Here is a 25,239-nt window from a genome sequence, read left to right as displayed (position 1 = left end):
CACACAGGATGGCACACACAGGATGTACATGGCACACAGGATGGCGCACACAGGATGTACATGGCAAACAGGATGGCACACACAGGATGTACATGGCACACAGGATGTACATGACACACAGGATGACACACACAGGATGTACATGGCACACAGGATGTACATGGCACACAGGATTGCACACAGGATGTACATGGCACACAGGATTGCACACAGGAGGTACATGGCACACAGGATGTACATGACACACAGGGTGACACACACAGGATGTACATGGCACACAGGATGTACATGGCACACAGGATGTACATGACACACAGGGTGACTCACACAGGATGTACATGGCACACAGGATGACACACAGGATGTACATGACACACAGGATGTACATGGCACACAGGATGTACATGGCACACAGGATGTACATGGCACACAGGATTGCACACAGGATGTACATGGCACACAGGATTGCACACATGATGTACATGGCACACAGGATTGCACACAGGATGTACATGGCACACAGGATTGCACACATGATGTACATGGCACACAGGATGTACATGGCACACAGGATTGCACACAGGATGTACATGGCACACAGGATTGCACACAGGATGTACATGGCACACAGGATTGCACACATGATGTACATGGCACACAGGATTGCACACAGGATGTACATGGCACACAGGATTGCACACAGGATGTACATGGCACACAGGATTGCACACAGGATGTACATGGCACACAGGATTGCACACATGATGTACATGGCACACAGGATTGCACACAGGATGTACATGGCACACAGGATTGCACACATGATGTACATGGCACACAGGATGTACATGGCACACAGGATTGCACACAGGATGTACATCGCACACAGGATCAGGGTGACCACATTTCCTAACTGCCATTCAGGGACACTTACTTTCCCAAGTGCGTAATCGGCTGTCAAAAGCACCATACCAGCGATCCGTTCGCCGGACGAACTTTTGCTTCCGATTTCCCTATCGTGTGTATGGGCCATTACATGTGGCAAAACACGCAAATCTCCAAGCTTAAAATGTTGCATGAGCTACTTCATCCGGCTTTGTCGCGTGAAGGGCCGGCCATTCAAATGAATGCGCAGCGCAGAACACATGGAAATGCGCAGCACGATTTTGCATATATTTACAAAAACACTAAGGGCTCGATTGCACCAAAATCTCTGCGTTTGCACCCATTTTCAATAATCATTTTCTTCATTTCAACTTACAGCTGTTTGTGGGGCAGAACAATGCAGCACACTGTACTTTTATTAAACACACATGAATGCATTACAATGGTGTGAAGCTGGCCCATTAGAATACAATCATTTCTCCTGCATGTGTGTTCCTCCTGCATTTAAAAGGTACCTGCCTGCTGATGTCAATAAGCCCCAAGTGTGAGCCCAGGGTAATGTGAGTACAGGAGACACCATACAGGCCCACCCCTCCAGTGTGAACTCTCAGGCCACGCTGGGACTTGTAGTACAGGAGAATTACCTTACTGATTTGGCCCAGGCAGAGTTGCTTGGCGTAAGCCAGACACCGGGGATCGGTGTGGAAGAGTCTGACTGGACGAACTTGTACCGGAGCCCCCCATACCCGGGCTACCCGCCCGAGGTGGACACACAGTCTATGTAACCCGCTCATGTCAATGTCAGCCCGGTGATCACTGCTCTCCTCACAGCAACAACACTGCCGGCTACGTCATTGGCCGACGCCGGAGAAGCACGTGACGCCGGCTAATCTGTGGAAAGTGTGTGAAAGGTGAAGGAAGGGCTGGCAGTAGGTGGCATGAGTGTCAGTGTCCCTGGTCTGTCCTCTCACCTTCCACACTGCCTCTGTTTATTGTCATGGTGGGCTGACAGCAGCGGTCGGCGGACGGCGGCTCACGGGCTCAGATCATTCCGGGACACTGCATTGTCCCGGAATGAGGGTGACCGGGACCCGGGACAGACTCTCCAAATGCGGGACTGTCCCGGGCGATCCGGGACACGTGGTCACCCTACACAGGATGTACATGGCACACAGGATTGCACACAGGATGTACATGGCACACAGGATGTACATGGCACACAGGATTGCACACAGGATGTACATGGCACACAGGATTGCACACAGGATGTACATGGCACACAGGATGTACATGGCACACAGGATGTACATGGCACACAGGATTGCACACAGGATGTACATGGCACACAGGATTGCACACAGGATGTACATGGCACACAGGATGTACATGGCACACAGGATGTACATGGCACACAGGATTGCACACAGGATGTGCATGGCACACAGGATTGCACACAGGATGTACATGGCACACAGGATGTACATGGCATACAGGATTGCACACAGGATGTACATGGCACACAGGATGTACATGGCACACAGGATGGCACACAGAGGATGGAGAGAGAGAGAGAGGGAGAGAGAAAAATCAAGCAGGCTGCAGCAGTCTGATTACCTTCCACAGCAGCACAGCACATGAAGGGAGGAGGTGGGTGGAGCCATTCTAGGGGCAGAGGAGGACGAGCCGAGGAGGATCCTCCTCCCTGTGCATGCTGGGTCTCCTCTACTCAGGACGTCACTGGTTGCTAGATGCCATTAGGCTGCCTTCCTAGCAACCAGTGCAGCGGAGACTCAGAGCCACAGCAAAGCAGCCGGCACTCGTTCCTAGGGGACAAACTGGTTGGGGGGGGGGGCTAGACCACCAGGTAAAGTAATCTGTCCTGAGGGGGACAGATCATTGTCACCCTGTGTGTGGGGCCCCTTGGCAAGTGGGGCCCCCGGGCACCCGCCGGGCCTGCCCATTCGGAAAGACGGCCCTGCCTCTGCGGGGTAGGGATAATATGAGGCCAATGGAGAAACTGTTTAATTCCCCTGCATGTACTAAGCACAGGATATCTAAAATACATAAGATCTTATAAGGGGAAACAGAGTCCGTATACCCACGTTATTTAGAGAAATGGGAACAGAAACTAGGATCCCTCCAAGATGAGGAAAAGAGGAAGAAAGTGTTAAAATTAGCTTCTTATTCATCGGTTGATTTAAGGACAACAGAGATGTGTTACAAGCTTTTCACTAGATGGTATCTCACCCCGCAGAGGGCCCAGAGGTTCAGTGCAGAGACATCTTCAGCTTGCTGGAGGAGATGAGTAGCTCCTGGGCAGTGTTGGGGGTAACGAGTTACAAAGTAATGGATTACAGTAACTACATTACTTTTTTGGGTAACGAAGTAACGTAACGCATTACACTAATAATATTGGTGACTACACTACTTTACTAGGCTATAGGAACGCGCTTTCCTGTGTTACCCAAGCCGTGTGGTGCATGCGTGGGGTGCATCGGTGCGTGTGCCGTCGTTGCCATTGAGATCGACATCTCCCTACGCTCCTCTGAGAGCGGGGGATCGGGTGGGCGGCGCTGCTGCCCATCGGTGCCACGCCCTGCACAGGCGTGTGACGTCATTTTGGCGCCAACACACCGTCTAGACGCATTTCCACCCCAGTGCATTTGAGGCAGCCCGTGGGATGGTTTGGCACCTCGCACTGATGTGACTGGGCGCATCAGGGTCAGCGGCCTGTGGCAAATCCAGAATACATCCACTCTCTTGTTAATTCTTCATTTTCATCTCCTGGTTTTCTCTATGCAGTTTCTCCACCTCAGCCAACACCTCTGTAACAACAGCCCAGGCACTGCGGTTAGTTCGGTGTGTATTCTTTATCACTTACTCCCTTCCTTTTCTTTATGGCACTTATTTTGGTCCATTATGACACCTCCTTAGTTTTTCAGTTTTTTTTCACACCCAGTCTGAATGATCACTCATTGTTCTTTCATATGGTTCAATATTTATACAATAAACTTTATGCAGAAAGAGTAAATGTTTGTCCATGTATCTTCTTCTACACTGTAAATTAATAAAGAGGAAAGTAAAGTAATAAGTAGTGAAGTTACTTTTCAAATGCAGTAACTAGTAAAGTAATCTCATTACAATTTACAGAAGTAACTAGTAACTAATAACTAATTACATTTTTTGAGTAACTACCCCAACACTGCTCCTGGGACCTTTGCGCATCTGTGGTGGGAGTGCACAAAGATTCAAGTTTTTTGGGAAGGGATTGTTAGGCTAATTCACCAGATTACAGGAGACGATATCCAGGTGGAACCTTGGAGTTGTCAGTTTCACAACACAGAGAAAAAGTTGAGGACATATACGAGCACGCTAGTGCCTCACCTTCTGAACGCAGCTAAAAGCCTGTTACCGGCACAAGTCCCGAATATGAGGGACTGGGCTGCAAGGGTGGATTGGGCGAGATCTATGGAGGAAACAACGTATACAGCAGAGGACTCCTGTGCGAAATATCTGGATATATGGGGGGAATGGCTATAGTTTAAAAAAAAACGAGGATTATATGACTTTATGACTATTTATGAGTATTTAGTGTGATTATTTATTACTATTTATCACTAACCTTTCTGCGCTGTATTTTGGCACTTTATATTGAGGAATTTGGGTATCACCTAATTTTTGAACAGCAGCATTTTGGTTTATGTACGTTTATTTATCATTAGCACGGTACACTTTTGTTTATATAAATTTTATTACTATTATTCGGAATTTATATACAGTAGCGCCAGCAGTTTATGTAGTACCTAAAATAAAGAAAGATAGTACATATACAATACAGTAGGTTAGGGAGCCCTTTTTGTTTCATGTACAGTGGTTCATAAAATATACTAAAGTTGGGGATGGTTGTTACGATATGTAAAAGAACTAGAATGGCTCCTTAGATCATAAATCGCCTGTGCTCACAAGGCTCATTTTGAATGGATTCCTAACCTAACGCACCTTGCTGGTGAACATGCTTTGCACTGCACCACAGTAATGCTCTACCTGTGTTGTGGCACAGGCACATTTTGTTGGTGCATTTTGGTGCATTAGGCAGCTCATTCAAATGGATGGATGGGCTGCCTTAATACAATACATGGCGTAACACACAACTTTGAATCTAGCCATATTCCCAAGCCTAATTTTTAAGTTGTTCACTGGCATCAACCCTTACTAATGTAAGGAGACTTTTGGTGCAGGGAGACAAATGTCAGAGAATGTGAGGTGGCAAGAGGGCTGCTTAAAACAAAATGGCTTTCCTAATGAAAATACTAATCTGAGTCTATTTCTTTATTTTACATGCATACTTGCCAAAAAGAAATAAATACATCTGATGATTGCTGAAACATTTGATCTACAATTGAGGGACCTGCTGAAAAAAAGCCCAGATGGCAGTCTGGCAGGACAAACCACAAGACATTTATATCTTTGATGGGAAATCCCCTCCAAAAAGTTTCAAACACTGGATTATTAACTTTTAACTCTGAGCTAACCTAACCTTTGATTGGTCAAATGATATCTTTGATACAACCTATTTTATATACGTCATATTGCATATTTAATCTCAAGCATGGAAAAATAAAATTCAGATCACTCTGATTTAAACTTACTGATTCTTGTTGATCTCATATGTAGCTACATATCTGATTTGTTATCACTGACTAATAGGTGTCAGGTATCTGTACCTGAGAGTAAAAGATTCCACGACAGATGCATATGAGGATTTTAGGTTTATGAGAACTATTATTCTGAAAAATATATTAAGAAAAAAAATAAACATTTGTAATGTTCAGAATATATATATATATATATATGTGTGTGTATATATATATATGTATGTATCTTTTGTGTATAATTTTGTGGTACAAACACACCTTCCATTTGAATATATGTATGTATGTATATATGTGTATATATATATATATATATATATATATATACACGTATATATATATATATATATATATATATATACATACATATATATATATATATATAAAAACAACAAAAAAAACATCTGGGTGGGACTTTAAAAGGGCAAGACTAGTCAGAAAGTGGAAATCTTAAAATTAACAATGTATTTATTGTCTCAAGGTTAAAAACCATGAATAGCACAGTGAAGCATAACATAACAAAGAAATTTAACGTTTTTTGCAGTCTTGAATAAAAGCAAACTGTAAGCGATAATCACATGATTTCTGTCATAAGAAGTTGCTACAATGACGGAGGAAACACCCAACGTGTTTCGATATTGTTTGTTCTACAATCTTCCTCAGGGGTATATATGTGATTAGTACAATGTATGTTTCTATAATAAGAAAAAAATACCAATAAGTACAAGGTGTGCAACAGTTTCAAAGTAACAAACATTTATATTCTGTTCCTGGACAGTTACTAACCGCAAGGAATGTGTGCACGCGTATGGTAGACTGCATATAAAAACACGAAAAACACTGTGAATATTGCAAGCCAATAGATACCCACCTTAGGAAGGAGTGGTGACACAAGAATGCATGCCTCTAGACCAGTGTTTCTCAACTCCGGTCCTCAGGGCACACTAGCAGGCCAGATTTTAAGTATTACCTTGGGGAGATGCAAACTAGAATACTGCAATCACTGAGCAGCAAATGATATCACCTGGGATGTATTTCAGTTTTCTTGCAAACCTGGCCTGTTAGTGGGCCCTGAGGACCGGATTTGAGAAACACTGCCCTAGACCACTGGGGGTACTGGAGTGACATACTTCACCAACATTGTCATCTATCGGTTAGTAACTGTCCAGGAACAGAATATAAATGTTTGTCACTTTGAAACTGTTGCACACCTTGTACTTATTGTTAGTTTTCCTATTTTTCCTATTATAGAAACATACATTGTACTAATCACATATATACCCCTGAGGAAAATTTTTGAACAAACAATATAGAAACGCGTTGGGTGTTACCCCTGTCATTGTAGCAACTTCTTATGACAGGAAGCATGTGCTTTTTGCTTACAGTATGCTTTTATTTAAGACTGCAAAAAAAAAAAAAGATTTTGTTAAATTTCTTTATTTTATGCTTCACCATTTTATTCATGGTTTTAACCTTGAGACAATAAATAAATTGTTAATTTTCCGATTTCCACTTTCTGACTAATCTTGTCTTTTAAAGTCCCGCCCAGAGGGTTCTTCTTTGTTGTTTAGCTATCAACAGGGATGTGGGCAACCCCTAGCTCCTGATCCCTAACAGTTGTTCCCACAATACAGAATATATATACACACACACACACTATATTATATGTGAGTGATGGCACAATTACAGTCATGTTATTTTAATTTGATATTAAAAGATTCATTTAAACTTGCAAAAGCCTGGTCTTCTGTGATTTTCTTCCAGTCCTTTGGAAGGTTAGCTGGCTTTGCAGTATATGTATCTGCAAATGTATTATTAAAAAGTACAAATATGTATTTCCAGTAATCTGAGGATTTTAAGCTGGCGTTAGGCTGAATTGCCCAGTCTGGATAGTATTTATGGTAGTCTTTGTATGGGTGATATTTTCCTTCTGTGTCAGAGTTTCTGAATTTACTTTTAGACACCACAGCAGTGGAGCAGATGTCAGTGACTAAAGTCTCATTGTTGGCCCATCTGTATGTTCCCAGTCCCTGAGGTCTATGGAGAGATGCAGAGTGCTCCTGGTGGTCACTACCGGTATTCTCACAGGGGACTTTACAGAATGGACACTGCTTACCACAGCCAATCACTTTATTCAGCAATTCCTCCTGAGGCTTCAGTGTGACTCTGGAGAGAATATGTCCAATGTCCAACATTTCTGTATCTGATAAAATTTGCTCATTTATTTTGGGAAGATAGAAAAGAATGTCCTCAGAGAACTGACTGACATTTGCTGTATTGTGGAAAGTGATCACTGTCATTTCATTCTGTGAAATCACTATTTCTTTCTCTAGTGACTTGCAGAAACTTTCTAGAAATGTCACAATGGTTTTTGTTTTCATGCATTCCTCACTCTTCAGGACTTCTTTAATTTTGTCAATGATTGGAGATAAAAGTTTTTCTTCTAGGGTGTTTAGAGTTGATTTACTCTGGTATTTCTCAGTTATGTACTGATAGATCCAGTCTTTCAAAAAGGTGCTGTAATGATTAATGTACAACAAATATTGATTAAATTCCTTTTTCTTTAGCAAGCCCTCCAGCACAACAAACTGAAAAGTGCTTCTGCTGCTAAATATGTGACTGTCAGAACTTTTCAGAATGTCATCAATGATTTCCTTGCCGAGATGTTGCAGAATATAATCAGTTAGCGCGGGCTTCAGGCAATGTTCACAGAATGTTTTTGCCCTGCTCTGACACTCATCTTTCTCATGGAATATGCTCTCAAATGTGGCCAAGTATTGAGGTTTTAATTTTTCAAGGCAAATTTTGGGGTCATTTTCTTGAATAAACCTGTCATGAATGCCTTGAAATGCTCTAGATGCTTTTCCAAAGATATAAAGTTTTAAATCTAGCTCAAACTTGGGTAAAAAATGAAGTTTTTTAAAAGTTTTGTCTTTGAGTTTATCATTGATCTTGTGTAGCAACTCCTGGAAGTAAGTATCATCGTAATCCCCTTTGTTGCCTGCCTTCTCTTTGATGTAAGAGTTACACATATCTATCAAAGTTGTTGAAAGACCTTCTATCTTGTCCAGGTGGTGTGAATAGACTGGATTGCGATGTCGAGAAAATAATGACCATTCAACATGACTTTTGTCAGGAACAAATGGATTGATTCCATAGTCATCCAAGCTCTTTACATTGGTTAGGTTTTCATTAATACCACCTCCCTTTAGACCCATTTCTTTCCTCAGCTGCCGAAGAATCATTTGTCCAATGTCACGTTTTGTCAGTTCCTCTACTTGTAAATCAGAAAGTGTTTTCTTCCACATCTCCTCAAATATTTGCTTTGCTTCTTTGTCACCAAGTTCACATCTTTCTTCTCTGCAATTTTTTAGAAGATTTGTTATTTCATTCTCGATCAGTTCTTGAGATGTCTTCTGAATATTCAGAATCTTATATTTGCCTTTCTGGATTGAAACCACTTCGCTGAGTTTATTTAGAGCATTCCTTTCCAGTTCCTTCTTCAGGAACGTCACACTCATGATGAAATCTTCCTTGTATCGCTCAATAAGATGAACGTTCTCACATTTGCTGTCAAAATATTTTTCTAGTAGCTTCAGCATTGCAAGTTCCCCTTCTACCAGTAAGCTCTGAAGATCAGTTTTAAACTGGTTGCACATCTCAGCATTGAGACTGGCTGCAGATTGATTTCTGATGTAAGTTTCTTTGGTGATCATCCAGCTATGGACCTTTTTGGTGAATTCCCATTCCCACAGGGAGAATTGCATAGACAGTTTGGTATAAGCTTCAGCCACCAGACTGTTTCTGAAACTGAAGATGAATTTCTCATGTTTTACTGCTCTCCACAAACTATCTATCCATGTGATGAAGTCAGGGATTTTGCATTGAGTTTTGTTAGAGTTTTGTGATTTTAAAAATCCCAGCAAATACTTCTTTAATTCATAAACATTTTCACTGTAACCAAAGTTTACTGGAGCCATTGGTGGAACCCCCAGCCACAGTCCAGGAATGTACCAATTGTGCTTCTCAGGATCATAATCCATCACATCACTGAAACGGGTGATTCCACGCTTCTTTTCCATATTTGCAGCTACTCTTGTCATTTCATCAAGTTGTTCCAGAAATTTCTTTCTGTCTCTCATATTCTTTTCATGAGCAGACACATCACTGACATTCTGATGTACAAACTGGCAGTTGGGTTTCTTTCCAATTTCTTTCATTCGAAGAAAAGCATGGACCACAATCTGTAAAATATCCTTCATTTCTGATGTATTTTCTGTGGCCATATTGATGATGGTGATATCACTCAACCCAACCACTAGTGTGGCCAGTTCATTGTCATGTTCATAGCTATCCTCCAAAGAGGTCAACTCTGGAGCTTTCAGCCCCTCAGTATCAATCACAAGAATGAAGTCACAGTCCAGCTCCTCCTGGAAGTTCTCTTTCACTTTTAGAAGAGTCATGAAGGCTCCTCGTGTGCATCGTCCACTGGCCACTGGAAACTGCAGACCAAACATGGTGTTCAGAAGGGTGGACTTCCCTGTACTCTGCACTCCCAGTACAGTTATTACTCTCATTTTGCATTGTCCTCCTGTCTTTTTGTCTAGCTCAGTCAGAACATCAGTTATCCACTGTAAAGGAATGTTAGAGGCGTCACCGTCAATCAACTCCAATGGAAATCCATCTAGCAGGAGATCAGCAGCAATTCCAGGGAGTTTAATTAATTTTCTAGTGGTTTTATTATTCATTTTCTTATCAGCCATAGAATACTCAGCCTCATAAAACTGTCCTAGCTCACGTAGAAAATGTTCTATTCCTAAAGAACTGTCTGAGATCTTCTGATCCAGCTGCTTAAGTTCTGAGGCATCTGATTTGCCGTTACATTTTTCCTTGTATTCAGACTGCAACAAAGAAATGTTATTTCTTGCAACTGAATCCAGTTCAAATTTCATCCATTTCAAGAAAAAATGTTTTTCAGTCTTGGAAAGGTCAGTAATTGCTTCAGTAAAATTATTTATGCCATCAGGAGTATCATGCTGATATTGTTCTTTGTGTAGTAAATTGCGCTTTTCTTGGAGCTCTGATGTATATCCTTGTGCATCTTTTTCACCTTGTTTTGCCATTCTGCAAAGTTCTTTTTCTACTTTTGACAATTCTTTCCACAAATCTCCCTGTAATTTTAATGTTTCCCTTTTATACCCTTCCACATTTTCTATTATCGAAGTAATTTTACTTGCTATTTCTTTTGCTTTCTGACATTCAACGGAATTCTCGTCAACAGAGATATGAAGTCCTTCAATTTTAATTTTAGTACTATACAAGTTTTTCCTTTTTTTCTGACAAGATTTTAAAACATTCTCAATGCTTTTTTGAACTTTATTCACCAATGCTGCATCATTTTCTGTGCTGGTTTTTGTTATAATATTTGTTGCACTCATCTTTAAAATTGTCTCTAGATTTTTTATGTGAACAGAGGTCTCTGTGTTTGTTTTACCCTTTTCTGGAGTAACAATAAGATAAAACTGGGTGTCAGTGTTACTAAAGGATGATAACAGTTTGAATTGTATATCAGAAATACTCTCCATGAATATAAATACAGCTGATGAGACTCGAGTCAGAAACATGAACTGGTCCCAGTTGGTCTCCAGGTCTCCTCGTAGGTTGGTCACTGCGATGGGTTCTAGGAAAACATCAGACTTACCACAGGGAAAATACCAGGACATTTCCACAAGTCCATCAGATATTTTCCTCTCAATGTTTCCTCCCTCCATATCTTCATGTATGAAAAAGTTGTGGTGTTGTTGGGCTGGATTTAGAACTTGATTCAGGATTTTAGATTTTGATAATTTGGTGTTACCCAGTCTGATGAAGGAGAAAATTGGCATGGAAATATTCACCACATTTTCCTCTCTGAACCCTTTACTTTCAGCTAATGACTGAGGTCTCCACTTCTTCACTATGTCCCTGATTGCCCAAAGCATGAGAGTGCAGTGTGACCCATTAACAGCAGGGAGCAGCAGAGGGACGGCAAATTGACACATGGACAGTTTGGATACAATTTCTTGTTGTAGAAAACTGTCTGAACAATGCAGGAGAACACACAGGACATCCAGGGGGTGAATAGATTCACCTAAACTATCTTCCTCCTCGTTTTCATTTAAACTGAGTATTTGTTCCTCTTGTTCATACTGAGTATTAAGTGCATCTCTATTTAAAGCCATCAACTTCCTCAAAAAATGCCATGGTACATCTTGAATGGTTTGAGGATGGACATCTCTCAGAGTCTCTGCTCCAATGTCTAGGATGTGACTCAATGCCAGTTTGGAATCAGTTAAATGCTCCATTTTTAAACTGACAAGAAGTTCATGGAAACTCTTCATTTTATCTGTTAAAAAAAGAACATAATGTAGTTAACATAAAACCTAATGCTAGGCATTGCCACTGCCAGAGATTTTATATAGTGTGTGTTTGAATGGTTTTCTACCTTGGAAAAAAACTCCAATGATCTGTTTCACTGGAGAAATACAGGGCAATCAAAGTGCTTGGACAATATAGGCTATTTGGGACTTTAAGTGAGACACCAGCAGGTAATGCCCAGCGTCTCCATCCTGTATCAGAAAACCTGAAGATTTAAAGGATTAAAAGAGGTGCATGGAAGCCAGCCGGCCCCCAGTCTAATGTACTCACCCTCCAGTCTGACACCAACCAAGTAGACCTGTCTCACAATATAAATAAAGAACAGGGGTTTAGTTGACACACATTTGCAAACACATGTGTAAGCTACAAGGTCTCTACACGGCACCCCGTGTTACTTGCAGTCCTAACACTGACTATTTTGAGTGTCTCCATAATGGAAGCACATGGCTGCTAATGGTGTGCAAATGTGTGTCAATTAAACCCCTGTTCTTTATTTATATCGTTAGACAGGTCTACTTGGTTGGTGGCAGACTGGAGGGTGAGTACATCAGACTGGGGGCCGACTGGCTTCCATGCACCTCTTTTAATCCTTTCAATCTTCAGGTTATCAAAGCGCTTGGACCTTTTCACATTTTTATCATGCTACCCAGCACTGGATTTGGAAACCCACTAAGATTAATAGGTTTCATACACAATGGCTGTATGGAAATGCAAGTAAATAAAACTGCGCTACCCCTAAATTGAAAATAGTGCCTGGTGCTAATGTGACAATAAATATATCTAAAATAAATTATGTGTACCATCCATAGGTTGTAGTGCCTATGGATGGTACACATAATTTATTTTAGATATATTTATTGTCACATTAGCACCAGGCACTATTTTCAATTTAGGGGTAGCGCAGTTTTATTTACTTGCATTTCCATACAATATTAATTATTTGAACCAGCAGCTCCCATTATATTCTTTGATTGATATCCACATTGGATACACCAGTGGCGCGAGTCATATAGAAATACACAATGGCTGTATAACATGTTATGACAAGAAATCCCAGGTCCCTGTGTCACTTAGGAACTGTGTGAATGGAATAATAGGCTCACTACATATACCAACAATGTAAAGATTAGGGTTGGGTGAACAGCTTGGGCCAAGCAAAAGTGCGCCCTGAACATTGCCTTTTTGCCTGTTGTGGGGACTTTGCAGGGTGTTTGGTGAGTGTTCACCCTGCCGAATGCCCCGCAGAATGCCCTGCAAGGTACTGCACAGTGCATTCTAAACCCTTAATTGGAAAAAGCTTTGCCCAATCAGGGCACAGTGAATAGCAGCAGGGTCGGGATGCTGGCCATGTCCCCCAAAATCCATAGCAGACCCTTATCTTAGCATGCAGCCTGACAGGCCAGAAAAGGGGGGTGAACAAGCACTCCCTCCGAACTCTACCAGGTCACGTGCCCTCAACATGGGGGGTGGGTGCTTTGGGGCAGGGCTATACACCAGTCGGTGACATCAAAAGGGGGGCGGTGCCAACAGGTGACATTGCCAGGTGGCTCCCCCCCTTACCTATATAAGAACTTTTAAAAAGCAAGCCAGGCATTTGGCGGTTTGCCTTAGTTGATGGCAGAGCATTTTTTTGGGAGGGGGTTTTGGGTTCGGCCATGCAGCCAGCATCGAGATTGACAATGGACTTAAATCGGGGGTCATTTTTAAAAATTTTTTTAAAGGAATTGTCAAAAACTGTCTCCTGTTTTTAATTGTTTTTACACTTTTTTGGTGAATGGGTCGGGGTTCTATGTACCCCATACTGATTCACATGGGGGATACCAGATTCCGATAAGCCCCCTGCCCGCAGAACCCCCCCCTGTTGAATGCATGTGCCTGGTATGGTTCAGGAGGGGGGGGGGGGCTTACTCGTGCCTCCATTTCCTGACCTGCCGGGCTTCATGCTTGGATCTTGTATGCATCTTGGGGGGGAGGGGGGACACGTGTTTTTTTTTTTTGGCATGGGGTTTACCTTAAAATCTATACTAGACCCAAATGGCCTAGTTAAGAATGGGGGGGGGGGGGCTATGCCATTCTTTTAAAAAAAAATTTCTATTGCTGGCAATGGTATTGTATTGCCAACAATTTAAATGTAATTTCATTTTATTTTGTTCTTTAGAAATGTCCGTTTTTGCTGCAGTAGGTTCTATCCACAGCACTTTACAGCCAGACTAAGGGGACCCCCCAGACACTATATTTAAAGGAATTTTTCATTTTTATTGCACTTTAAGCATCATTAAAATCACTACTCCTGTAAAAACAATCCTTTAAAAAAAAAAAAGGTTTGCACTGATACATGTCACCCAGGGCAGTACCCGGCCCCCATAGCCTATTTTATGGCCAATAACTTACATATAAGCCTCCAAAATGGGGTCTTTTGATTTTTCAAGTTTGGGTCCCATTGACTTTAATAGTGCTTCGGGTCAGAACTTTTTCTCTGTTCGAAAGTTCTGGTGCGAACTAAACAGGGGGATGTTCGGCCCCTATCTTGTAAAGATATATGGGTACAGCACTAAACACATTTTAACATCTAAAATGTATACCATTAATTTAGTAAAAAGACTTCAGTGCAAAATAAAAAAAATATTATATAGAATTAAATTTACAAGCAAAAACGTAAATGTGAAAAAATGATACATGAATATTAAAATATTATAAAAACACCAATTATACCAACTAATAGTCCATATATCAATGTGTATAATACGTCCACCAATTCTTGAACATATGGTGCATAAATTCCTCCTTTACTTTAATCAAGATTACAGTGAAAATCCACTACGCCAAAACCACCACCAACACTCCACACTCACCAGAACAAAAATTATAAGCAGCAATAGCACTCATGTGTATCACCATGTGTATGTAATTACCAAGATGACAAAAGCTCTCTCATGGAAGCAGTTCCTTTGAATGAATCCACTGTCCAGATCTTCATGGTCCAGGGTGCATGAATATAGAGTGTAGGTGTGTGGGATAGAGCCAGATCTAGCTTCTACAGTGTAGTATTTACAGTATTTAAAATATCTGCATACACAGTACAAAACATTGGTTAAAAGAAAAGAAAATCATAAAAAATTGCCAGCATGTGGTGGTGTGACGTCAGCACTCTAAACTCCACCCATCACATTTCATGCGCAACGGCATCCTCAATTTTCATATATACAGTATACACATCTCAATTAGATTGGATTGAACAGACTGTTAAACGGCAGCCATCTTGTCATAGTCTGGCAGCCAAATGCTTATGGGCAAACACACTGTGATTCCACATATCTATATAGAAAGTGCATCATTGCCATTTTGCCAAAGTCCAGCAACCATTGTTCAATAGACAGCAATACACTTCCTGTCCAGAAGCCCAAAGGTGCAGCAATTTTCATATATATCCAGCAGGTCTTCAATCTGGATCTTTCCTGCACTTTGTTAGAGCTCCTCCAGTGTGGGTCTATAGAGCCTATAGCCACAAACTTTAGGCCTTTAGGATTTTTTCTGTGATCTTTCCAAAAATTAGCTAACAAATTATGACTTTTAAATCCCCGCAAAAGTTTGTATATACTGTATATATATATGTTCTTGCAGTCTGTCCCCTAACCTATGTGTTATCCTACCTACGTTTTGTTTAACACAAGGACATTCTGGTAAGTATACAACATATCTAGTGTTATATGTCAGAAAAGAGTCACATATTCCCTTCCCTTTGGGTCTCAACATAGACTTAGATAAGAACGGTTTGTCACGATCAGGGGTCAGGCTTGAAGACCAGTTGCTACCACTGACCAGCAGAACAGGTGCACAGGCAGTCACCCTGGTGAATGATGCTGAGCTCATCTGAGGTGTTGAGTCTAAGTACTAACTGGTGTTCATCAGAGCTCCTAAAGGTGGAGATGGATTTTATGTTTGTTAGTACCAGGTCCCGTTCCTTAGGATCACCCTACCAGGAGGTGAACAAGCCGGGGTTCAGTATCGGATAAGCAGGTAGGGATCAAACTGAAGTGTAGTCAGTAAACAAGCCAAACGGTCAGTAATGAGTAGTTGCAGGTTGAGATCAGGCAGAAGCATAGTCAAGGAACAAGCCAAGGTCGATAATGAATGGTAGCAAAATATATGGCGGCAGCAAGGAAGACAGGAGCGAGATACTTGCTGGAGAGAGCACAATAATGTGGCAAACAGGAAGTTCAGAGACATGGCTTGAATATGGAAGTTCATATAAAGAGCAAAGAGTTCAGGGTTCAAGACAAGCAAGGTTCAAGACAGGATCATTCAAGGAATTGTCCCGGGAACTGTCCAACATTCCAGGTAGCTCAGCAAGAATAGACGCAGGCCGACACAGCAGAGGTCTCGAGTCCAAATCCAGGCCCTGACAGTACTACCCTCCTCCCAGGACGTCCCTTGGAGGTGATAGGGCCGGGTTTCTGTGGAAAGAGGTGGAAGAATTCTTCCGCAAAAAGTATTTTCACGCAATGATTTGAGTAATGATATGTGAAAAACAGTGTGAATCTTCATACTGTCATTAAATTTTAAACAAAAGCTGTCCAGATTGATTTGAGCAGAAATCTGGAAAGGTTCTACAATTTTTTGGCCCAGTGTAGCAGATGGAACATGAACCTTTACATTTTTGGTAGATAACCAAACTTTGTCACCCACATAAAATGTAGGAGGTGACCTACGATGTCTGTCAGCGGCCTTCTTGTAACAGTTCTGAGCCTCCTTCAGAGTATCAATAATTTTTTTCCCGCATCTCCTGTAATGTAGTTAGTCTACTGGTAACAGCAGGAATTGGAGTTGTCATAGGAAGATCAGGAATAAAAACTGAATGATACCCGGTGTTTAACCACTTAAGCCCCGGAGGATTTGGCTGCTAAAAGACCAGGGGGTTTTTTGCGATTTTTTACTGCGTGACTTTAACAGACAATTGCGCAGTCATGTGACGCTGCACCTAAACGAATTTGACGTCCTTTTTTAACCACAAACAGAGCTTTCTTTTGGTGGTATTTGATCACCTGTGCGATTTTTTGATCATGCGCTATAAACAAAAAAAGAGCGTCAATTTTACAAAAATAACAATATTTTTCACATTTTTTTATATGAAATTCCCCCAAAAAAATATAAAAATCAAAACTTTTTAACATTTTCGGCCAATTTGTTTTATGCTACATATGTTTGGTAAAAAAAATCGCAAAAAGCGTATTTTGATTGGTTTGCGCAAAAGTTATCACGTTTACTAACAAAGGGAAAGATTTTTGTAATTTTTGGTGTTTTTTTTTAATGCGTAATGGCGGCGATCTGCGATTTTTTTTTCGGTACTGCGACATTGCGGCAGACAGATCGGACCCTTGACTGACATTTTTGACACTTTTGGGGTTACCAGTGACATTACTGCAGTAATCAGTGCTGTACATATGCACTGTTACTGCAAAAATGACACTGGCAGGGAAGGGGTTAACTGTATTGGAGAGGGAGGGGTTAAGTGTGTCCTAAGGGCGTGTTTCTAACTGTATAGGGACATGGCTATTGGTGTAAAAACAAAGATCAACGGTCCTACATAGTAGAACCGTCTGATCTTCATTTTTACACCAGGGAGAATGACGGGCGGCTTGTTTACATAAGCCGCTCCGCCTTTCTCCCTTCACCGGAGCGATCGTGAGTGACCGGCGGACGATCGGGTCCGCCGGTCACATGCACTGACTTGTCAGTGAACGAGCTGGCTCTCAAGTCAGTGACAGGCGAGTAACGTACCCATACGTCACTCTGCCTGGCCGGGGCTGACCGCCGCAGTATATGGTCGTGCGGCGGTCGGCAACCGGTTAAGTAAAAAGGACTTTGAGAAGTGGAGCTATGTTTAGAATTGCCTAACTCTGCCTTAGGAAGATAGTCCGCCCAGTCAGTCTGAAGATAACTGACAAAACATCAAAGGTACTGCTCCAATGTTTGATTGGTCCTCTCAGTCTGACAATTAGACTAAGGATGAAAAGCAGAGGACAGGTTAATAGTTACACCTAAGGCTGAACAAAAGCTTTTCCAAAATCTTGAGATAAACAGTACAGACACCACATCAGGAATTCCATGTAGTTTAAAGATTTATCAAACCATCAACTCCGCAGTTTATTCAGCAGAAGGTACCCCCTTGACTGGTATACAAGCCAGATGGTCAACGTCTACCAAGATAGTGGTCATTTCTTCTGAGGGAAGAAAATCAACCACAAAGTGCAAATTCACCCCCACAGTCTTAAAGGAACAGAGAGTGGCTGAAGCAACCCCAAAAGAGAAGTCCTATTGCATGCACAGGTCTTCATTTGACATAACTAGGCCACCAAAAGGAACATGCCAAAAGTTCTTGTTTTAAACATCCCAAAATGCACTGCAATTTTAGGGCCATGATTTAACCATGAGCGTTCCATCCCAAGTAGATTTGGATAAATAGAGATGATGTACTTGAGTCCAAAAGCCATACTTTTATTCAAGGATAATTTTCTTAGCAGGATGAAAGTGGGTCATTCTCATACCGCTCTTTGAGGAGACTCAAGAATGTCTTGGAACTTGTTGCCCCTAGAAAATTCTTTTGAGGTAGGATTGTACATTCAGAGTCGCCTTTCTGGAGAGGCTCAGACAACATCCTTGATAGGGCATTGGCCTTGCCATTCATTGATCCAGGTCGATACAAGATAATAAAATTTAACCTGGAAAATAATAGAGACCAACGTGCTTGTCTAGAAGTCAATCTCTTGGCAGAACTAATGAATTCTAGTTACAGGATGATTAGCCCCTTCCAGCAGATGCCTCCATTCAGAAAAGGATTCCCTTTTTGCCATTGATGAAGGATGAAGCTGCATCTTTTCTGAGAATGGATAGCTTCCACGGCAGGGTCTGAAGCATCCACTTCCATGATAAAAGGTAGTTCAGTGTTGGGATAAACCAATACTGGTGCAGAAGTAAAAAGAGTCTTTAGCTTACTAAAAGCAGTCTGTGTCTCAGGTGACCATACAAAGGGAACCTCTTTTTTTTATTTTGGCAAATACAATAATTAATTGTATTTCTTTAACATTTCTAGGGGCTGGCCAATCTACCACTGCTTCAATCTTGGGATCCATGCTCATTCCTTCTGGAGAAATAATATACCCCAAGAACTGGATCTTGGTCTAATCAAACTCACATTTCTCCAGTTTGATATAAAGTCGATTCTTCCTTAATCTTTCGAAGACAGTGCAAACATGCTTGCAGTGCTCCTAATGGTTAATTGGAAAAGATAAGAATATCATCCAGATAGGCAATCACAAACTGGTCCAACCAGTTTTGAAAAACATAGTTGATGAAGTGCTGGAAAGTTGCGGGGGCATTGCAAAGGTCAAAAAGGCATAACTTATGACCCATATCTGGTTCTAAAGGCGTTTTTTTTTTATTTATCATCTCCTTGACAAATGCGGACAAGGTTATACACCCCCTGTAAGGCTTCATGAGATGGCAGCGCTGGAGAAGAAATTTTAAAGGTATTTCTTCTAAAAGGTAAGTGTGACTCGGGACAGTACAGAGGCTATCCATTATGTAATGCACTAGCCCTGACTGTCCCGGGGGTATTTTTATCTAAAATTCACCCCCGAGGCCGGAACTCCGCTTTAACAGACAACCCGAAACTCATGGTATGGTGGAGATATATATAAAGCTGCGATATTTTGTCTGTCAGTTAACCTTCCTAGCGGTATTCCCGAGTGTGACTCGGGGTAAGATTTTAGTGCCAAAAGCGGTAACCCCGAGTCACACTCGGGGTAGCGCTAAGAAGATCGCTGGATGCTAGAGGAGGTTTTACTTACCTTTTCTCCGGGATCCAGCGAAGACTGCGAGCGGTGTGCGGCGGCGGAGCTTCCTCCCGATCGTCTGCGAGCCCCGGCTTCCGTCTCCGGCGACGTGACGTCCGCCGGGGGGTGGAACCGGCGGCAAATTCAAATGTAAAATTCACCAAACACACTGATACCGTTCAAAATAAAATAAAATCACATTACATTGCCCCCCAGTGCCCTTTCCTGCAGTTTTACTGTACTTTTTATGTAAATATATGTATATATATATATATATATATATATATACAGTATATATATATATATATATATATATATATATATATATATATACGTATATATATACACATATACATATATATATATATATATATATATATATATATATATATATATATATATATACATACATATATATATATATATATATCTATATATATACATACATATACATATATACATATATATGTATATATATATATATAGATATATGTATATATATATATATATATATATACACACACACACGTATATATATATATATATATATATATATATATATATATATATATATATATATATATATATATATATATATATATACGTAATTCTTGTGAATGAGCAGCCCAAACCAACTGTATACATTATATATATATATATATATATATATATATATATATATATATATATATATATATATATATATATACGCATATATATATATATATATATATATAATATATGTATACATAATATATGTATACATACAGTGATTAACGCTATAAAAAGAGCACTCAACTACCATCCAATAGAATTCCCCTGAGGAAGCCACATGACCCTGTGGCGTAATGTGTAGGAGAGGGGCAAGGAGGACAGTACTGTGAGTGCACCCATTGGGAGGAATTGCAAACGAGCCGCTGGTGTCACTGAGGCAACACACTGCATTGACTTATCAAACAAAGTCAAAATGGTGCTCTACAAGCACCCTGAATATGTAAGTAGTGATTTTGTTAACATTTTATTAAAGTGCTGGGTTTTAAATGATATAAGCACTATCAGAGTATCTTTTCTTGCATACATAAATCCTATGGTAAGAGACACAGACAAAGAGGATTAAAGGAAGACAGAATATCCTTATTTATTAGTCCACTGGTGACTAAAAAGCGAGCACTGACCAAACTTAATTGTGAGGTTGCTGCCATAGAGGTGGGAGCACAACTAGAAGGGGAGCTTGAGTGGGGTGTTATCACTTGTTGTAGTAGATGAGCACTTTTAAGAATTGCACAGAAGGAGTGGTGACCAAATACACAACGATTTAAATTGGACTGTTTTTTCAATTTTTTTTTTTTTCTCTTGAGATATACCATCCAACAAGGACTGTATGGTTCATATATACTCACTATAAAGAAAAGCAAATGTGGCCCCAGGACTTTAAATGAGGTGAGCACGTGTGGCCGGTGATGAAAGATGAATAAAACAAAGGTAAAATAAACGTAAAACGTAAAAGTAAACGATCAAGAAGTTATTCAGGAACTCTCTAAAAACTGGATTTTTTGTCTTACCGTAAAATCCTTTTCTCTGATGTTCATTGACGGACACAGCTTCATATCTTCATTTGACAGGTGGGTTATGCTGTTCTTCCTAGGAGTAGGACACTAGGCTGAAAAGGGTTAACAAAAGTTAACAAAGCTTAACTATGCCTATGGGGCAGTTCCAGGTGGTATACTCACACTTTTTGCTCTAGGATCTCAGTTTTGTAACAAGCAGTGTCAGAAGAATACATAAGCTAACTCTACAGAGGGGTGGGTACTGTGTCTGACAATGAACATCAGAGAAAATAATTTTACGGTAAGACAAATATCCAGTTTTCTCTTTCGTTTATTGACGGACACAGCTTCATATCTTCATTTGACAGATGGGACGTCCCAAAGCAGTATCCCTCAGTATGGTATCCATAACTGGCTGATTCAAAGTGGGGAACTCAAGTATGGAATCTTGCAGTTCCCTGGTAAGATCCAGGGAGGCATTGGGTGTCACAGAGGATCGGGGGTAATTGTCCTCATGAAGTTTGAGTTTGGATTTTGCTGGGCTGGATGATGAGGAAGATGCACTTGATCTAGTATCACCCGAAGGGTGAGGAGAACGAGATTGGCTGTTGCTGGAGGAAGCATTTGCATTGCGGCGCCCAGAGGATTCGGACATGGACATGGATTGACTGCGGGATCATCGTGGAAATTAAATTTTTGAGGCTTGTGGAAAAAGTCTGTCATTTTGGCTGGTTTGGATGGTCCCTTCCTTTTTGTGGATGGCATATTGAGGAAAATATGGGTGGGTTGCAGACGGTAGACGTGAGGATCCTGCTGTGTGCAACTTGACTGGTGAGCCAGAGAGTAAAGGGTTAACGCTGCATCACTTCAGTAAAGGATCAATAATGAATAGAGTTCTTAATATAGAGTGATTAATGAAATGAAAATTATCTGTCCAGCAGAGAATACAAGGGGAATGGCTGCGCTTAGGGGAGAGCAGAGTGCGGTCTATAGCAGAGCTGTGTCACCTCGTGCCAGGAAGATGGCGGGTGGTGTGGCCTGTGGTGAATTGCAGGGCACAGGTGAGGTTCCTGTGGGGAGCTGGAGGTGATTGTGCAGTTGAGGGGATGCCCGGGGAGTAAAAGTGGGTCCAGTAAGCTTAGATTCTTACCGGGTCCTGTGTGTATGGTCGCGGTCCCCGCCAGGAAAGGCCGTGGCTGCAGCCAGCGACTAGGCCGCAAGTCCTGTGTTCTGCCAATCAGGGACTATCTGGCCCAAATCAGATCTGACTGGTTAATGGGGGTCAGTAGAAGCCTCCAGTGGTGTTTTGGGGCCCGTAGGCCTGCAAAACTTTGTGGCCAAAGGCAGCATCTGCACATGCAAAAATATCCACCTTGTAGAACTTGGTGAATGTGTGTACAGATGCCCAGGTGGCCGCTTTGCAAACCTAGACCACTGACGTCTGATGACGGAAGGCCCAGGAGGCACTAAACGCCCTTGTGGAATGCGCCTTAACAGGAAAAGGTGGAACCTAACCCTTAATGGAATAGGCCCTTTACTACCGTTTTCCTGATCTATCTGGAAATGGTCGCAGCAGATGCAGCCTGCCACTTACGAGGACCATCCGTAAGAATAAACAAGGAATCCGATTTCCGAATATTCCGGTTCCATCAAGTACACCTTGATAGCCCGGATCACATCCAAAGAATGCAAAGCAACCTCTTTTGGGTGCTTTTGCTTAGGTCAATGTCCTCATTCAAGTGGAACCCCCAAACAACCTTAGGAAGGAACGAATGACAGGGGCAAAGCACCACCTTGTCTCTGTGAACCACCAGGTAAGGCGACGGACAGGACAAAGCAGCCAGATCCGAGATCCTGCGTGCAGAAGTGATAACCATCAAGAAAACCACTTTCTGTGACAAGGTAAGTAGAGGAATTTCACAAATATTCTCAAAGGGTGGTCTTTGAAGAACAGACAATACCAGGTTAAGATCCTACGGAGGCACCACAGACTGCATCGGAGGGGCCAAATGATGAACTCCCTGCACGAGGGTGTAAACCAAGGAAATTGTTGCCAGCAGTCTTTGGAAGAATCCCTTCTGCCTCGATTCTGCGCAGAAGTCTCAGCAGAAGTTGTATTGGCAGAAATGCATTAATTAGACGATACCGCCCCCAAGGGACCACCAGAGCGTCCGTGGCAACTGCCAGAGGTTCCCAAGATCTTGCAACGAATCGCGGAGCCTTCACCTTGAGACGAGAGGCCAACAGGTCCACATTGGGGGTCCCCCACTGAAGACACAGTTGTTAAAACACTTCCGGGTGAAGGGACCATTCGCCCGGACACAGTGCCTGATGACTGAGGTAGTCCGCCTGCCAATTTTCCTCCTAAGACCAGAACCCTTGGGCTGTTTCCGTGCCCAGGACCCCTCCCCACCCGGACAGGCCAGCGTCCGTGGTAACCACTGTCCAGAACAGGGGAAGGAAGTACTTCTCTTGTTGAAGCCCCGGAGAGCGGAGCCACCAAAGCAGAGACCCTCACGCACCCTGACTCAACAGTATCAGATTGTCCAGAGACTGTGGATTCTTGTCCCATTTGGTTGGAATCACCTTTTGCAGAAGTTTGGCATGTAACTGAGTGAATGGAAGGGCCTCGAAGATAGAAACCATCAGACCCAGCACCTGCATGCAAGTTCTGAGAGATGACCGGCGATTGAATAACAGGAGCCGAATCGCATGCAGAGGGTGTGCTGTACTGGGACCATGCAGTGAAGATCACCAGATCCCTGCAGCTAAATGGAGGCAAATCAAGTATCATTTAGCCATCTCCACTTGCTCTGTTGCCTAAAGAATGGTAGAATTTAGAAGCTCAGTAGACAAACAAAACTTCCAGCCTAAAATATTACTTTAGCTGAGAGGACTCACTTTCTGGAAAGTGCCGGGACAGGTCTCTCAGTGCTGGAAATCTGAGGATTATGTTCTCAAGATGACACAGGAATGTCAGACAGTCTTCTTCTTTATGAAGTATAATGCTGATGATTTTATCAACTCTGCTTCTTGGATCATCATTTTGGATTTGCATCATCTTATCCCAGGTTATGAGGCCTTGAGATCCCAGCTCATCATACAAACCCTCTGCGTCCTCCTCAAACACTTCCATTAATTTCCATCTAAGACAATCTATCTTCTTTGCAGCATCTGTGCCAGAAGCCATGATTTCTTTATTTCAGAATCTAAAAAAAAGGCACAAATAAATAAATAAATAAATAAAATAACCAGTCTACAATTACAGGTATTTGGTTTTAAAGGAAAATACAGTGTAAGGAAGTGTTCTTTTTGTACACAGTCTGCAGGTTGTTTACATTCATGCCGGGTAACTAGGGATGAGCTTCGAGTTTGAGTCGAACATAAGTTCAACTCCAACATCGGGTGTTTGTGCATTCGCTGAACACACGAACAACGAACGTGGCCGCTCATGGCAAATTCGTCCGCCATAATGCACTGCGCAATTGCAGTGCATTAAGCTCTTGTGATTGGCCAAAGCATGCACCTTGACCTGTATGCTTTGGCCAGTCACAGCACAATGTTCTATCAAAGCCATGATTGGCCAAAGGCAGGAGGCAGGGTACCTTTAGCCAATCATGGCTCAGAGGCTAAATCCACGCCCCACACTATATAAAACTGCTTACACGGCAGCCGTTGTGTAGTGGGTTAGAGGATGAGATAGGAGTGAGATTAGGCAGGGTAGTTAGTGGATTGTGTGTTTTATATTTATAGATCAGCCAGTGTAGACACAATATATATATATATATATATATATATATATATATATATATATATATATATATATATATATATATATATATATATATATATATATATATATATCAGCTATTGCAGGATATATCAGCTTGTGCAGTATATATATTT

The 25,239-nt window shown here is 41.7% G+C and overlaps 1 protein-coding gene across 1 annotated transcript in view; it reads right to left on the bottom strand.

The window, feature by feature from the left end:
- Positions 1-7,231: 7,231 nt before the first annotated feature.
- Positions 7,232-25,239, bottom strand: part of LOC309558501 (up-regulator of cell proliferation-like) — a gene marked incomplete at its 3' end in the record, with an annotated part of 167,010 nt that continues 149,002 nt past the window's right edge. The window contains exon 2 of the mRNA XM_082261581.1: positions 7,232-11,922. Coding sequence (XP_082117707.1) covers positions 7,232-11,922 — 4,691 coding nt within the window. The remainder of the gene's footprint in view (positions 11,923-25,239) is intronic.

This window comes from Pelophylax lessonae (assembly GCF_965119305.1).
Source record: "Pelophylax lessonae genome assembly, chromosome: 6".
NCBI lineage: Eukaryota > Metazoa > Chordata > Amphibia > Anura > Ranidae > Pelophylax > Pelophylax lessonae.
The sequence above is the reverse complement of the archived record's forward strand: the minus strand, read 5'-3'. Positions and strand labels throughout refer to the sequence as shown.